The following is a 16,770-nucleotide window of genomic DNA, read 5'->3' as shown; positions in this document are numbered from 1 at the left end:
AAAAGAACTATATTCTTTTTTTTTTTTAAAGATTTTATTTATTTATTTATTTGACAGAGAGAAATCACAAGTAGATGGAGAGGCAGACAGAGAGAGACAGAGGGAAGCAGGCTCCCCGCTAAGCAGAGATCCCGATGCGGGACTCGATCCCAGCACCCTGAGATCATGACCTGAGACGAAGGCAGCGGCTTAAACCACTGAGCCACCCAGGCGCCCCTGAAAAGAACTATATTCTTGAAAACTTTGAAAACTTGCCAGAAGTCTTCCCTAATGGGTTAAAGATTTTTGGGGTGCTGTGGAAGGTAGAGGGAAGTTGGAGGTACACATGAACATGTACATATGCACCATTGGGTAAAAAGTTTATATGGCTTCTCCTTCTCCATGGAACTGGGACTTACAAAGAGTGCTTTCAGAAGACCTGTGATGGTAACAGAGGCCAGAGCCCTTCGGGAGTGTGATTGATTTCCAGAGGTTGATAATTGGTTGTATAGTAGTTCGGAGATACGAAGGTGTTTTGAGTTCTCCATTTGTGTTGGAGACCATCCCACCCTCTCTGTGTGCACCATTTATACCATGTGATGTCTTGCCAGGGTTGGCTTTGCTTTGTGCTGATCTCGGATTCTCAGACAGTACTTGCCACCCTCTGTGACCTGCTTCGAGGGGGCCTTGCCACTCTTGGGCCTGGCCCAATCTTTAGAAGCCCATGTACTTTCTGTGGAGCATGTTTTCTATTGATGGCCGAGTTAAAACCAGAGGAGGCCACTGTAGAGGTGCTAGACCAAGATTCTTAGAATGATGGTGCACCAGTGTGGAGTGTCCAGATACTTTCTCAGCTATTTTGGCAATGTCAGTCTCTTGGGGGGTTGATCTGAAGTTGGGACTAAGAAGGAGTAAAGAAACTATTGGTTTAATGCCTACTGTGCCAGGCATTGTTCTGAATATTCTATACATTTTTTAGAAACAGGCCATAATAAGTATGGGTTTTTTCGTCTGCCCTGTTTTCCACATTTGGAAATTGGAGCACAAGGGTGTGAACTGTTTTGCCTTAAGTTCACACCGTGATTGTGAATCCCTGTTGCTGCTGTCTTAGAATTATAACATGTTAGATTCACAGTAGATGCCATAAATCCGGTCTCTCTTACCTTGCTGATGAGAAAAGCAAGGCAGAGTGATTCTGGATGGTGACGCTGTGCTTAGCTCCTACTAGGCCAGGAAGGCAGGCCTCCTGCTTACAGGCCATTACTGAGTCCATGGCACAGCCAGCATTTGGAATGGTTAAGGCTCTACTCCTATTCTCTGGGCTCTTGTTTCACCAGCCTGTAAAGCTAGAATCGAAGTACCTCTGAAGGAAAATTCAAGGCTTGGCTCTTTTAGTTACATCTGTTTATGAAGCCTTTCCCCAGTTCTGCAGCTCCCAGAGTCATTCCTGTCCTGATAGCCTATAGTACATACTGCATACTAACATAATTTGACATTTGTTTTCCCCTCTGTAACTTTAAATTTATTTGCAATCATTTTCTATCTGGTTTCATGAAAAACCAGTTTTTATTCATTGTATACTCCTCAGCTGGATCATGACTTCACGATTCTTTCTTACCCTTTTAAATCTTTGGTAGCACTGTATATATCAAAACTTCTTTTATTTTTTTTTAAGATTTTATTTATTTATTTGACAGAGAGAGATCACAAGTAGACAGAGAGGCAGGCAGAGAGAGAGAGAGGAGGAAGCAGGCTCCCTGCTGAGCAGAGAGCCTGATGTGGGACTCGATCCCAGGACCCCGAGATCATGACCTGAGCCGAAGGCAGTGGCTTAACCCACTGAGCCACCCAGGCGCCCCAAAACTTCTTTTATTTAAACTCACAATGGAGGGGTACCTGGGTGGCTGAGTCAGTTAAGCATCTGCCTTCTGTTTGGGTCATGATCCCAGGGTCCTGGGATTGAGCCACACATCAGGCTCCCTGCTGAGCAGGGTGTCTGCTTCTCCCTCTCTCTTCCTTTCTGCTCTCTTTCTCAAATAAATAAATAAAATCTTCAAAAAGATTTAAAAAATTAACTCACAGTGGAAATAGGTTTTACAGTTAGATTTAATATACACATACTTAATTATTGGAATAAAAGTTTCACACACCATTGTTCACTCATAAAGAGATATACCATGACCTCTTCTGTTTTACTGAAAAAGCAAATGGTAGATCCAAATGGTAGAGACACTATTTCACTGTCCACTAAATGGGTATTACAATTTGACAGTCATGTTCTACCACTTTTTGCACAGGACTGGGGAGAAAGTAGATACTCAGATACTTGGTGAATTTTACCTTTTTTGAAAGACTGTTTTGAGATGATTTTTATGATGCCTGTGGAAAAAAATTTTTTTTAATACAGATTTTTGTTGTCGCTGATACAGTTTCAGGGACACAGTATCTTCCAGGAGAACAGGTGTGGGCTTTTAGCCTTCCGTTCTTTTCCATTCTCTGGGTTAAAATATTTGCTTCTTGTATCATCTCTATTTTGGATTCATCCTTTCACTGCTCAAATTCTCTTTGTCTCTTTGTGTTCATATCCTCATATGGGCTCTTCCTGTGCCTTTAGAATTTTTCCTAGTTTTACCAAGGTCACTTGATTGTCTCCTCTTTGGGAAGCCTTTCCTGCCTGTTTTGGCAGTTCTCCTTCGGGTACTGACCTGGTGTGACCCTCCAGTGTTACACTCGGAATGATAAACACTGGATTCAAAGATATGATTTGAAACAGAAGAGTGGGAAAAATGGATTTTATCATATTTGTTTTAAACAGAAAGTTGTCTGGGAAGTAATGTTCACTGCAACTGTTTAGTATAAAAAAAGGAAGTAATCTTGATAAGTATATTTTCTAGGTAGTAGATATTCATCTTTTTACAATTTACTGTTTTTTTATTTCTTGCTCAAATGTAATAATGTGTTGTCTTGTGTCTTTCTCATAATGGCAGAGTGGAGGGTGGTCAGAGAGGGTGTGATTGACCATGTAAAAATTATTTAACCAGAAACAGCCTCCCCCCGGGTTCTTTTGTTTTTTCCTTTTTGCAGGTGGTATCTTCAGAATGATAGATCAAAGGCAGCCTTATAGAACTTATTCTTCTTTTACTTGGATGGTTATTTTTTGGCATGAAAAAGAAACATTGCTTAGCTTTCTAAGAATTCATAGTAGGCAGGTCGAAGGAGACACTTACTCCACGACCTGCAAATTCTTAGATTGGATGACTTTCTGGGGATGTAATAATATATCCTATCTTTTCTTCAGAACTTGATGTTTGGTCTTTAATAGACTCTCCAAACTTTTTTCCTTAATGTCTTAATGAGATCAGAAGAACCAATAGATTCACACATTGCTAGACACATGGGGATGGGAGGTACTGTAGATTTTGAGGTCTTACTTATGAGATAACCAAGGTCCAGAGAGAGAAGCATTTTGTCTCAAGTTGTTTCAGCTAGTTATTCAGAAGGCCGGGACCAGAGAGACCCAAGTCTGTACCTTTCCTAGATCAGTGCCATAATAGTGTACCATGGTCTTGCTGCTGCAGCTCCCCAACTGATCCAACCCATTCTTCCATGAAATATTTTCTGTAAAACAACATTTCCTGTTTTTAATAAAAATGTTAGTTTGAATTTCTAGCATTATATTGGCAGGAATATTGACTAAAAAATACTACCCAGGGAGCCTGGGTGGCTTTGTCAGTTAGGTGTCCAACTCTTAAGTCTCAGTTCAGGTCTTGATCTCAGGGTCATGAGTTCAAGCCCCACTTCGGGCTTCATTTAAGAAAAAGAAAAAATATTAATTACTATTAACCTGGATTCTTAGGCCTAGCTGTTGAGTTTTTTCTCTTTTCCGACTAATTATCTTATTAAGACTTTCTCTTCTTGGGGGGTAGTACAGGGATTTTCTGTAAAGCTCTGCTCCATGTGTGCATAGCCTCCGTCATTATCAGCGTCCCCCGCCAGACTGGTACTTTTTGACATAACTGATGAACTGCACTGAAACATCGTGATCACCTCAAGTCCAAGTTTATGATACTGTTTACTTTTTGTATACAGCCTAAAGAAACGTATAATGACCTAGTCATCATTACAATATTCATTACAATATTTACAGAATATTGACAGTGCCCTAAAAATCCTCTGTGCTCTGCCTGTTCATCTGTCCTTCTCCCCAAATTCCAGTTTTCTTACTGCCTTCTATAGTTACCATTGAGTTTTTAGTTTCAATTATTGTAGCCTTTATATTTAGAAGTTTTTATTTTTTTTTTTTAAGGATTTTATTTATTTATTTGAAAGACAGAGATCACAAGTTGGCAGAGAGGCAGGCAGAGAGAGGAAGGGAAGCAGGCTCCCTGCTGAGCAGAGAGCCTGATGCTGGGCTCCATCCCAGGACCCTGAGATCATGACCTGAGCCGAAGGCAGAGGCCTTAACCCACTGAGCCACCCAGGTGCCCCTATATTTAGAAGTTTGATTCAGTTCTTTTTAAAAAAACCTGCATCAGCCTTGAGTCTCATCTCTGTTCTTATAATCAAGCAATTGTTATTTCTTGGCACATATTAAGCATTTGTTTTGTATCCTGTCTGAAATATTCTGGTATTTAGTATTTTGAGAGTCTAATTTTGCTGTCTGTGTTTCTGCTGGCTTTTATTCATAGCACTTTATTTTCTTGTTTTGTGGATGTGTGTATGAGTTTTGATTGTGAACTCAAATCTCTTGGAGTTTTATTTGTGGGAATTTTTTGTGGGGTGGATTAACTCCAGCTCCCAGAGTGAATTTGTAATTCTGTTGGTTGCCAGGTGAAGAGGGCACCATCAACTCAGGGTCTCTTTGAATTATATTATCTGCTTGAGTGGTTTGGTTTAAGATCATACAGCTTGTGTGGATTTGGGTTACAGTCTTTTATGAGGGTCAACTTGGGGTTATGAATTTTTGAAGCTGTCTTTCACCCCCAGTGCCAAGCACGTGTCACGCATGTTCCCTTGCTGCCTTTTGTGGTACAGGATTATTTCTTGCTCCCCCTGACATGAAGATCAGCCCTTTTAGAATCTTAGTGTCACGCTCAGGTCTTTTGTTGGCCTTCCTGTCATCCCAAGTTTTAGGTTTTCCTGCACTCTCTTTAATTCAGCTGTCAGAAAAGAGTAAAAAGGTCACTAGTGTTGACACATGCCCTCTCTGTAAAATCTCTCTTTGGCATTTGGCCTGTCTCCCAGGGTTCTCCCATCATTTTGTTTTTTGTTCTCTGTGGATTCCTCATTTTCTCACCAGCTCAGGAAATCACTAATTTTTTTTTTAATTTTTTAAAAAATTTTATTTATTTATTTGAAAGACAGAGATCACGAGCAGGCAGAGAAGCAGGCAGAGAGAGAGAGTGGAGGAAGCAGGCTGTCTGCCGAGCAGAGAGCCCGATGCGGGGCTCGATCCCAGGACCCTGGGATCACGACCTCAGCCAAAGGCAGAGGCTTTAACCCACTGAGCCACCCAGGCACCCCTAAATTACTAATTTTTTAATACTAAAATTCATCCACCTCATTGTTCTCATCAGGAGAGTCATGGATACATCATTGCTTCTTTATGATGAATTCTGTAGTAATAGGTACTGACTCTAAAGTAATCTTTTGTGTAAGTTACAAAAATGGAGACAACAATCAGAAAAGAATGTCTTCTTCCTTCTCTGTGTGTCATGTACTCATACAATAAGAAGAATCCTGATACCTATGAAAGCTTTAGAGCAGAAATTCTAATCTGAGCATGCCAACATTTCATTCCTTTATTCTGGGAAAGCAACAATGACGCAATAAACCACTGTTAATTGTAGTGGGATCATATTTCTCAAGTGTTGTAAGGATGGAGAATTGTTCAGAGCCATTATTATTGAATATTGACTTGTTCTAGGTTCAGTTTAAACCTTGAGGTTGCTGGTTGACCATTATTTGACACGATAGGGTTTGTCAACCTTCAACAACATCCTCAAGGGATGACATTGAGAACTCTTTTGAAGATACTAAAAATTCTACAGCAAACATTTGGTTTGGTGGCCCTTTCTCCCCAGCTATACCAAACTCTAGTGTTGAAAACCAGTCATCAGAAACCGAATTACTTCGTCTCCTCTTTGCATTTGTAGTTAGCATTCAGCTAGAGGTAGAAATATGTGCTCTGATTGTTTCTGCAGAGAAGATCTTGAGTTCATGCCGAAAGACTATCCTGCACAGACACAGAATCTGCATTATACAGCATCATTATCATGGTAAGGTGTATGTTACTATGCTGTCCTTTAATTTAGAACTGTCGTAAAGTAAATTCCATTCTCTCTTTGAACTTTCCATTTGGATCTGCTCCCCCTATTCCATCTGTCGCTCTGATCTTTCTCCTCTGAACTGTGTAGTTTGGCATGTATTATTGGTTGGCTTGTCCCTCCGTGGAGTTTTGTGCTGGTATAGTAAATGTTCTCAGAAATGTTGGTATAAGTGATTGGTAATGGTAGAATGTTGAGTTGGAAATTACCTAGTCTTAATTTTCTAAACAGGCTTAGCTGTGAAAACTTTAATTTGGGTAAAGGATTACTTGAGCACCCAACAGATAAACTGGGGGCTGGGGTTTTTGAAAATCAGTGAGGAGATGGACCCTTTTATTTTGCAAATGAAGCTTCATAAATCCAGAAAGTTCAATGGCTATGGTGTATGGCTGTTTCCATTTTATCACACTTAGCCTCCTCTTCCCAGATCTCTGATTGGATTGTGGTTTTGCTTTATTGTCAGCCTCTGGAGACTACAGTGACTGTACCTCTGAGCCGCTTGGTGGAATTGGCCTGAGTGAGGAAATCTATGTTTTTAATAATACCTTATTATTATTATTATTATTTTTAAAGCAATCTCATTTTTCCTCTGACTTGTTTTCTTCTCTGTTGCATGGAGCAGATATTTATTAAAATTACTGGCTAATGAGAGTAGCTTTCTTCCCCCATCATGAATTTGAAGGGAAGACAAAGAAGGGAACCAATATTTATGGGACGTTGCTGGATGCTTTTATAGAGGTTTAAATTCCTTTCCTTGTAGCTATCCTCTGAAGTAGTTGGTGACATTTTCCTTTTGTAGTTAAGGAAACCGAGGTGGAGAGAAGCTAATAACTTGATCCATAGTGAGACTTACTTTGAGGATGCAGGACAGCTGGAGGATTTTCTAAGCAGGCATGAAAATCTGTGATGGAGGCGTGGGAATAAGTGGATTCTCTGGCATGGTTAGAATACACGGTCTGCGGTGTGTGATTGGCATTACATTGGAGAGACAATGTTCATGTGTTACTGTGTTCATCCTAAGGGCCAGAAATGTTTTCCTGAGTTACATGTACTAGCATTTTACTGTTCCACATAAAAAGATGTAATAAGGTTGTGTTTTGGGTAATAGAACCTTTCTTCTTTTTTTTCCTTCCCCTGCCTTCTCCCCTGCCCTTCTGTTTTTTGGGGAAGGGGTTATACTTATTTGAATAAACTAGTATTAGTTCTTAGAGTAGGTGGTAAACATCCGGGCTTACGGATATTTTTCAACATATTTGAGGAAATTTTATGACCTGATAACTTGTGCTGGTGGGGATGGGGAGAGGGGCTTCCAACATTCGCACCAAGACAGATTTGTTCAGTAGATCTTGTAGCTGCTGAAATATTTGAATTTGATGTTGTTCTGGAACAGTGGATAGCCAGATTAGAAATAAATGGTATCTGTAAACTAGCGATTATATGAAGGTTTTGCAGAAAGCCTAAAATAAGTCCTAAATTAAAAAAAAAAAAAATAAAAGCACTGTCGTGTTTATATACAAGGGCTGGAGGGCAGGAAGATGGTAAAGGAAATGTCTTGTTTTGGTAGAATTTGACCCCCAGTCCACCAGGTCTGTGTTATCAGTACTTGCAATCAGGATGTTGAGGATGTGTCGTCTAACAGAGGTTGGGCTTCCCAAGTCCAGGAGCGGAGCTCAGTCAGGACACAACAGGGATGGGCTTCTGGGCAGCGAGGTAGCGTTAGCCTCGAGTCAGCGCCTCTGAGGAGGCATAGTGCGTATGTTGTCTTGTGTGTGACTTTGCCAAGTGGTGTTCAGGTATTTTGTGAGTCATACCGTATCAGTTTTATGTAGGTGGTGGTATGTTTTCTTGGGAGTTTTCAAGTAACCGTATCTAGAGTTGGGTTTTCAGTATTGCTGTCGATTCCCTTCCGGCTATGTTTGGATTCCGCTCAGTGGCATGTGCCACCACACAGGGACACCGTGCTCCCGGCCTCCCCCCGCTTTTTTTCAGGGACCCCAGTGCACAGAGTTGAGTCAGTCATATTCCTGAGACTGTGACACTCAATTGTTGTCTGAGCGCAGGGCCCTTTTTTTGTTGCATTTCATTTTATTTTTTCCCTTTTTAATCCCTCACCCTCAATGCCATGTCCCAGTCCTCTTTCAGCACCCACTCAAGTATGTTTCATGTCTGTTCTTCAGCCCATTTGCCATCGCCTATTTTTTATACACGTGTTAATCTCATTTTTTTCTTTAACGTTATCTTTTTGAGAAATGGTCGTGCTTTTGTATGTAAATCTAGTTCCATGATTCTGACTCTGCTGCGTAGTAGGATGGTTGGCAGTTGCACAGTCATCAGTGCCATTTCCCACAACGTTCTTGTCGTTTGGGATCCGTGGGGGGATTTTCAGGTATATCGCTTCAAAGAATCGTTAGGTTATTCCATATCTGCATATTTGGTTTTCAGCTCTCCTGTTAGAGCACATGGTACAGCAAGGTCTTTAATGCATTACCCAGAAAATAGTAATACATTACAAATAGAATTTCTTGATCCATGCTTTGGTTTCCTGAGGAAGTTCTTGCGAACTAGTTTTTAGTCATATTATTAAAATCCTTTACTCTGTACTATCATCCTTTATTTTCCAGTAATGTTAGGGAGTCAAAGGGAACATCATTTTTAAAGGATTTCTCTGTAATGCCTCTATAACTGTGAAAATTTAATACTACAGATACTAAGATCTCTGCTTTTGTTTTTGTTTTTTTAAAGGGCGCCAATGCCTCGGCATTAGAGAAAGAGATTGGTCCAGAACAGTTTCCAGTCAATGAGCACTATTTTGGATTAGTCAATGTAAGTACCCGTTGATACTTAGTCTTCACCAGTATCTTTGGAAATAGTTTTTAAAATAATGCATGCATCTCATCATTTATTAAAGGGAAATTGTTTATTTGCCTCACTAGGCTTAAGGCCAAGAGACTTGATTTGAAATTCCCTTTTTCATGAAAGGGAAACAAAGTTGCCCAAGGTCATAAGAGTTTTAAAATGGTTTTTAAATTTTTCCTATTTCGTGTCAGAATTTTTCATAACTTAAATTTTGTATGGCTTACACCAAATGATCTCTTGATTCTTTGAGAATCCTTTAAATGCCTAAATATAAGTGGTCCAAATGTACAGGTATAATAACCTTTTGTAAATGCCTCCCTGTGTCTGTAAAGTATTTGTCAACTTCTGGCAGTGTTTAACTAGTATAGATCTAGAAGGGCAAAATACAAGTAAAGGGTACATTCCCCAGGCTTGTGGAGGTAATTCTAGTAATTATGCATTATTAAAACTTTGGAAGAACTTTCTTTTAGAATTTTTAACTCTTTTCTGAATCATCAGCACACACCACAAATCTGTGTTGTAGGGTACTATTAGGTGGGTCCAGGGTGAGTGTTCTATGCTATAGAGAGAGAGAGTAATACGGGTGACAAGGAAAGTTCCATTGAACACACCTGTGTGTTACTAAACACTAGTATGTAATTGTGATGTGTGAGGTGGATTTCTTGTGTGATTTGAAGCAAGCAGTTTAAGTGGTGTGGGTGTTTCCTTTTTCTTTGGGAGTCCTCTCGTGGGTGTGAAGCCTGTGACCGAATTAGCAGTCCCCACTCCACAGTGCCCTCTCCCCAGAGGAGGCTGGCCATTTTCCCTGGAATCTACCCCTGTGTTCTAGATCAAGTGCCTATGCTGCTATTAGAAACAGTCCATTCGGGTGCCTGGGTCATGAAGCATCTGCCTTTGGCTCAGGTTGTGATCTCAGTGTCCTGGGACCGAGCCCCGAATCAGGCACCCTGCTTGGCAGGAAGCCTGTTTCTCCTTCTCCCACTCCCCCTGCTTATGTTCCCTTTCTCACTCTCTCTCTGTCAAATATATAAATCTTAAAAACAAAACAAACCAGTTCATTGACTTCCTGTACGGTAGGTAAGAAACTTAGCCCTCTTCTAGCACCATCCTTGCCCATTCTCTGGCATGGAATTCACCACTGCTTTATTTTTCCACATCCTTAATTTTCATTTATTCATTTTCATTAAATTTCATCCTTAATTTTCATTTATTCCAAGTCTTCAGCAGCACTGACAAATGCAGAAAGACTTCCTCAGAACCAGTTTGCACTGCCTCAGCCCCAGAATGTTAACATCCCTCTGGAGCCCTGTCATCCTGCCGTGTGGCCTCTGCGTCCTTTTACCATTACCCCGGACATCCCTTCGCTTCTCTCCTTCCCTGGATCCCCTCTTCTGCTTGGGTTTTTCCCTGCTTTGTGGAACGTGTTCTGTAGTAGCTTCTTTTTTTTTTTTTTTTAAGATTTTATTTATTCATTTGACAGACGAAGATCACAAGTAGGCAGAGAAGCAGGCAGAAGAGAGGAAGGGAATCAGGCTCCCTGCTGATCGGAGAGCTGGACATGGGGCTCGATCCCATGACCTTGGGGTCATGACCGGAGGAGCCGAAGGCAGAGGCCCCAACCCACTGAGCCACCCAGGCGCCCCCTGTAGTAGCTTCTTTAGGGAGTGTGCATAGGAGGTGACTTTGAGATCTTGTGTATTTAAGAATGTTTTGGCTATTGTCAAAATAGATGGAGATCCTAAGTTACAACCTTCCTTTGAATTGTAAGGGGGTTACTCTGTGGACTTCTGGCTTCCGTTGACATCGGTAGGACTGATGCCCTTCAGATTCTTCATCTCTTCTTTGTGTGGCTTTTGCCCCTTAGAAAGATGTTTTGGGAGCCTTTCCTTTCAGAATGTGAATGGATAGCCAGTGTTCTGAAATTTCATGATGCGTCTTCGTGTCTCCCGCTGTTGTTGTGGACCATTTAGACCCCTAGGCCCCATGATGCGTCTTCGTGTCTCCTGCTGTTATTGGCTGTTTATCAACCCATTTAGACATATTTCATTTTCCTCAGTTCTAGAATGTTTCTGATACCAGTATTTGGATAATTGCTTCCAATCAGTGTAATCTCTTTGTTCTTTTTTCATATAGTCTTAGTTGCATATTGAAATGCAGATGGATTCTCTGTTTTCCCTCCTTTTTCTTCCATTTTTTGATCATCTGATATTCTACATTTTGGACTATTGCCCTTTTTGGTACAGTTCATTGCACTTTTTATTTCGTAGAGTGTTACCTTAAATTTTTTTATGTTGTTTTATGGAGGCAATATTCTGTTATTTTTCCCAAGATATTATTTATAATTTTTGTTGGTGAGGTTTTCTTATGCTTACTGGATTGTTTTGAGGTCGTCTCTCTCCCCCCTACTGTTTTAAACTCTGTCTTTTCTAATGGAAACTTTCCTTAAATTTCATTCATATATACAAGTGAGACTCTGAAAAGCTAATTGGGACTTGGTGTACTATGGGTGGAGCTTGTCTGCTGTGGTTTCCTCTAGGGTGACCCTTGGCAGGCAGGTGTTAGAAATGGCTGCATCCCCCCACCTCCCATTCCAATGGCTGGAGCCTTTCCTCTGGGACTCTTACTTGGTCCTGAGGGACTTTCAGTTTCTGTCAGAGGTAGCTTAGTTCAGGGTTTTGTTGAGCCCTCTGTTTTCTGTTTGGTGCCTCACTGCTGTCCTCTGCTGTCCTTAAGGGCTTTTGAACCGAATTCTTCTGTGCAGCTTCTGGGGAGACTAAATCTGCAGTTGAAAGAAAGGTTAAGTGTCATCTAGGGGTCTAAATGGTCCTTTTAAAAGACTTCTGACCAGACCCTGTTTTTAGGGGAAGCTCGACCCCTCCCCCTTTTTCTTGGCCTTTTGGGTTTTTGGTTAGTATCTTCTTTTACTGTCATATTATTGGGGTTTTGTGGGTAAGGTGGGGAGTTGACTATTTAATTTCCCTGGTTTAACACGATCTGGGCCTCTTCTCACGTCTTAAGCATCCGTGCTTACGAGCAGAGGTGTCTGGTGATTGGAAGCCTGGTGTACATTCTGGCAGTTCTGGCAAGGGCAGCACCGTAGCTGCTCCACTCCCATGAACTCCTTCCCTATGGCTCCCACCCGGATTTGGTTCACGTTCTTATGTTAATGTATGTCTTGAATTGTGTCTCAGAAGAAACTATTTTCTTCAGCAGAGGAATGTTTTATATATTGAAGGCTGTTTTACCTTTAATCCTCTCCAGTTTAAATATTTCAGTCTCCGTTTTGTGTCTGACTGTAACTTTTTCTGTAGATAGACTCAGAAAAACTAAAATAACATCCTTGAGAAAATTTATTATAAAATGAGTTCTGAAATTAGTCTATTTTTTTGTTATGCTGTTTTTTCTCTGGTATATTGCTTTGTGTCAGCTGTGAAAAAAAAACAAAACAAAAGGATTTCTAAGAAGGTTTTATTTTTATTATTATTCTCCATGGATCAATCATTCCAAATTAAAAAGGTGGTATTTGTGCTTCTTCCTGAAACTGACTAACTGATACTGAGTAACACCTAAGAGAAGCAGGAGGGAGTGAAGTTAGTAAGAGATCTTTAGATGAAGCTTTGTCTTTTATCCCTTCCAGAGACTCATCTAATGGGTAGAAATGTAGTTTCTGATCTCTGTGCCTAGTTATTGTGAAAAATTGGGATCTCTGAGGTAGCCAGCGCTCCAACTATAAAAGATTGATGAACACCTGAATTATATTGAGAAATTAATTGGTGGTCAGAGTAGATGCAGCAGAACTAGTATAGTGTTTAACTCTGTGATTTAAACTTTCAGGCTATCTTGAGACTGTCTTCTATACTGTTAACTTTATTGTATAGGTCCTGTTTTGCAGCTCTTAAAATATCATCACTCTTTCTCTGCCCCCCCCCCGCGCCTTCTTCCTTTTTAAGAAATTTTTGGAGTTAATCACACTATAGGAGTCCCTTAAAAATGAAGGGTGGAGCTTTGTGGGTGGAGGGTAGGAGAGGGTAGCTTATTTAATTCAGAGGTAACATTGTGACTTTTTTTTCCCTCTCTGTACCTGTCTACAAGGTAGTTAGTGTTGAAACAGCACTGGAATGTAACTGCTTTAAGATCTCTGGTTTATCTTTTCCAACAATTGAATTTTGTTAAAATGAGGCACAATTGTATTTTCTTTCTTTTATCAGTATGCTCTTAGCTAAGTATGCATTTTAAAGGTTCATTTTAATTGCTTCTAACAAAAAGCTTACACTGAGAAGGGTTTCTATCAGAACTGCCTGTTTGGAGCTTTTTTGTGACTGGTGAGTGGCACAGTCATTCACTACCACTTGCCTTTGGGAAATAGTAGATGTATTTGGGCACTTAGAAAATCAGACTTTTTTTTTTTAAAGGACAGAAGAAAAATAACCGCAGTTTAATTAAATGGCAGAAAATTCAACATGGGGGTTACTTTCCATATTGTTACTATAACCTATTTTCCATTACTTTCAGTTGCAGTTATCTTTTTTTGGAAGAATATTTTCACAGAGGATCGCTTTGATGGCAGTTCATTCTTAATATTCTGATGTATGTCACTGTACTTTGCAAAATAGGATTTCCTATTGGTTTAATTCTTGTGAATGCTTTAATATTTCTGATGTTAATAGAAAGGAGGAGGAATTCTACTGTGGAGTGGGGGTTCACAAACTATCTTGAGTAGGCAGGGTAGCCTTTTGAAAGGTTTATGTTGCAGTAGAATATTCTGCTTAAATGTCACCTTTATAAGGTCAGCTAACTTCTTTGAAAATGAATTGTTTTGATCCAATGAACCAGATTGTCTTTTCCCCCTTATATCTTTTAGCTAGTGAGTACTTCGTTTTGTATGTAGATAGAAAAGGGGTGATTTCAGTTAGTATTTCTTTTCTACTTTTGTACAGTCTACCTTTTTAAATAGTCTTTTCTCATTGTTTTATGATATGGTTCTGTATTAATTTTCTAATACAGTAGGAGCCAACAGACATGTCGCCTCAGCAAATCTATTTGTGAGGTTACAGTGGAAGGTGCTTTTCCCTAAGATCTTTGTTACGAAATAACAGTTGGATTCCTAGACCATCTTACAAAAGGCTTTTTAGACCTGAATCGCTAGTGGTCATTGGTTCGAATTCTTGGTCCAGGGGACAGGAGCATTGTGAAGAACAGTGACAAATAAAAATGAAACTTTCTTTCCATTTGCGGGTTATAAAAGGACATCCTCAAGAATAAAGTTGATTACGCCAATGTCTTGGTTCTGTTTTTGTTTGAATTGATTGATTATCATTTTGTTTCTCTCTACCCGATGGCCATAGGCTACTTGAGGGTTAGATTATCAGAGATCCCAGAGAATGTTTACATTAGATCTGAGAGAACAGCTGTGTCCCAAGTCCTTTGCTGAGATTGGATCAAGTGTCCAGCCCTGTGGCAGGGTCTGTGAAAGGGTTTGTGATTGACAACCTTGCAGAATGTATGTAGAGAAGTTATTTTCTGTAAGAAATGGTGGGGCAGCGGAGTTCAGGGGTATGTGGTGAGGAATGCATTTCCACTAGCACATGGAAGTACACTTTTAGATCTGGTCCACTTGGCTGTGGTGAGACTGGTGAGTAGGGGCATGTTGGTATAGTGTTCAAAAACAGGGCCATCTAAACAAACTGTAGTAGGGGAAGAGCGACTTTCCTTAGAAGGGGATGTTCATATCCTTAGAAGAGGATAGGCATCATCGTTACCAGCCTACAGCATGGCGGATAGTAGAGCATTTAAACATTTTAAAGCTTTTTTTTAGGCGATACTGTTAACATAGTGGTGGTAAACACCAGTAGTCTCCAAATGATATACGTAAGATGAACGATTGCAATGGCTGTGGAAAGAACTACAGAATCACTAATGTTTATTTTTGTCTAAAAATGAGAGTGAAGCCTTACTAATTCTTGTTTTTAAAGATTATTTTATTCATTTTATGGAGAGAGAGTGTGTGCACCCAACCGGGGCTGGAGAGAGGTGGGTGGGGGGGTGGCAGAGGCAGAGGGACTTCCTGCTGAGTGTGGAGCCCGCGGAGGGTGGAGTCCGGAGGGTGGCGTCGGATGTGGAACTCCATCCCGGGACTCTTGAGATCATGACTCGAACTGAAATCAATAGTCAGATGCTCAATTGACTGAGCCACTCAGGGGCCCCAGCCTTATTAATTCTTATTAAATGTTTGATACTAGTATCCACACTCTATCCATGTGTGAAGTGGTCCTATGTCACTTCAGGTTCCATAGCACCAAAGAGTTGACAGTGTAACTGTCTCTTATTCATTTATATGTTTATAAACTATTATAATTTCAAGCTAGATTTAGAGATGATACGATTTAATTTCTGTTAATCTTAATTTTTCAAAATGGTCAGATGACTTAAAAAGATAGTTTCAAAAATAACAGTGCCGTGATGAAGGCCAGGGAACTGTTGTTAGTGCTGCAGGTGGATTATTAGTTTAGTTCTTTTAAAGATTATAGAAGGTGAGCCCTGTGTTACAAACCCCGTTTACAGCTGAGGACGCGGATAAGCGGAGTGGCATGGCAGTTTCCAGTGGTCACAGAGCAGGACCACACTTGGACCTAGACAGTTTGCTTTCAGAGCCTGTTCGCTTCGATGCTTAGCGGTGCTGCTTTCAAGGCTGATGATCACTCCAGTGAATTCAAACAAATTTAGTTGATAGGATGGAGAATTTAATTTCAAAAATACAGTAAGGCCGTAAAGGAAACTTTCCCCCTTGGACCTGTCTATGCATCTGTGTATCTATCTTTGATTGCCATTAAAGCCACATATAGAAATAACTGAACATAAACTCAGACCTGCAATCGAATATTAAATTCTATAGCCCACAGTTTATCACACGGTGCACTTTGTTTCATTGCTATCACTTAAATATTAATAATTTTTAGTGAAAACAAAATTAATGTAAATAAGAAAAATTTTACATATTTACTTTGTCTCAATAACATTTTTTACACAGTTGACGGTTGAACAACACAGGTTTGAGCTGTATAGGTCCATCTATGTGCAGTTTGCTTTTTTTTTGGTACACAGTATAGTATTGTATTATCTTTTATGATTATCTTGATAGCATTTTCTTTTCTCTAGCTTACTTTATTATATATAATACACATAACATACAAAATGTGTGTTAATTAATTGTTATAGGTGAGGCTTCTGGTAAGCAGTAGTTTGTTATTAGTGAAGTTTTTGGGAAGTTGAAAGTTACACACAGATTTTTGGCTATGTGAGGGGTTAGCACCCTACCTCCTGCACTGTTGAAAGGGTGACTGTATGTAATGTATATTTTTATGTATATAAATTTACATTTTATAAAAGTGTATTTTCATGTGTATGATGAAGCATATAATTTTTATTTAAATTTATTAGGGAAGTGTGTTCTAGAAAATCTTAATGATGGGGCTATCATAAAGATTTGTGGAGGGGGCATTTATCTTAAAACTAGGAGCAAAAGGCAGTAGAGGATGTCATTGTGTACAGTAAGCAACTGAAAAAATTAATGCTCAGACCTTGAGGAGAGTGGTGGCTTTTAAAATTTGCT

The 16,770-nt window shown here is 39.9% G+C and overlaps 1 protein-coding gene across 4 annotated transcripts in view; it reads left to right on the top strand.

Annotated features, from left to right (window-relative positions):
- LOC106003338 (ubiquitin carboxyl-terminal hydrolase 12) overlaps window positions 1–16,770 on the top strand; it is a 107,012-nt gene that overhangs the window by 50,024 nt on the left and 40,218 nt on the right. For 2 of the 4 annotated variants that reach the window (XM_045069699.1, XM_045069698.1), the window contains exons 2-3: window positions 6,183–6,257; window positions 9,048–9,128. In XM_045069699.1, the coding sequence (XP_044925634.1) occupies window positions 6,255–6,257; window positions 9,048–9,128 (84 nt within the window). In that variant the 5' untranslated portion in view covers window positions 6,183–6,254. The remainder of the gene's footprint in view (window positions 1–6,182; window positions 6,258–9,047; window positions 9,129–16,770) is intronic. The other 2 variants (XM_045069697.1, XM_045069700.1) reach the window with 1 other exon arrangement.

The sequence above is a fragment of the Mustela putorius genome, unplaced genomic scaffold, assembly GCF_011764305.1.
Source record: "Mustela putorius furo isolate JIRA1106 unplaced genomic scaffold, ASM1176430v1.1 tig00003942_pilon_pilon_pilon, whole genome shotgun sequence".
NCBI classification, from domain to species: Eukaryota; Metazoa; Chordata; class Mammalia; order Carnivora; family Mustelidae; genus Mustela; species Mustela putorius.
The sequence above is the reverse complement of the archived record's forward strand: the minus strand, read 5'-3'. Positions and strand labels throughout refer to the sequence as shown.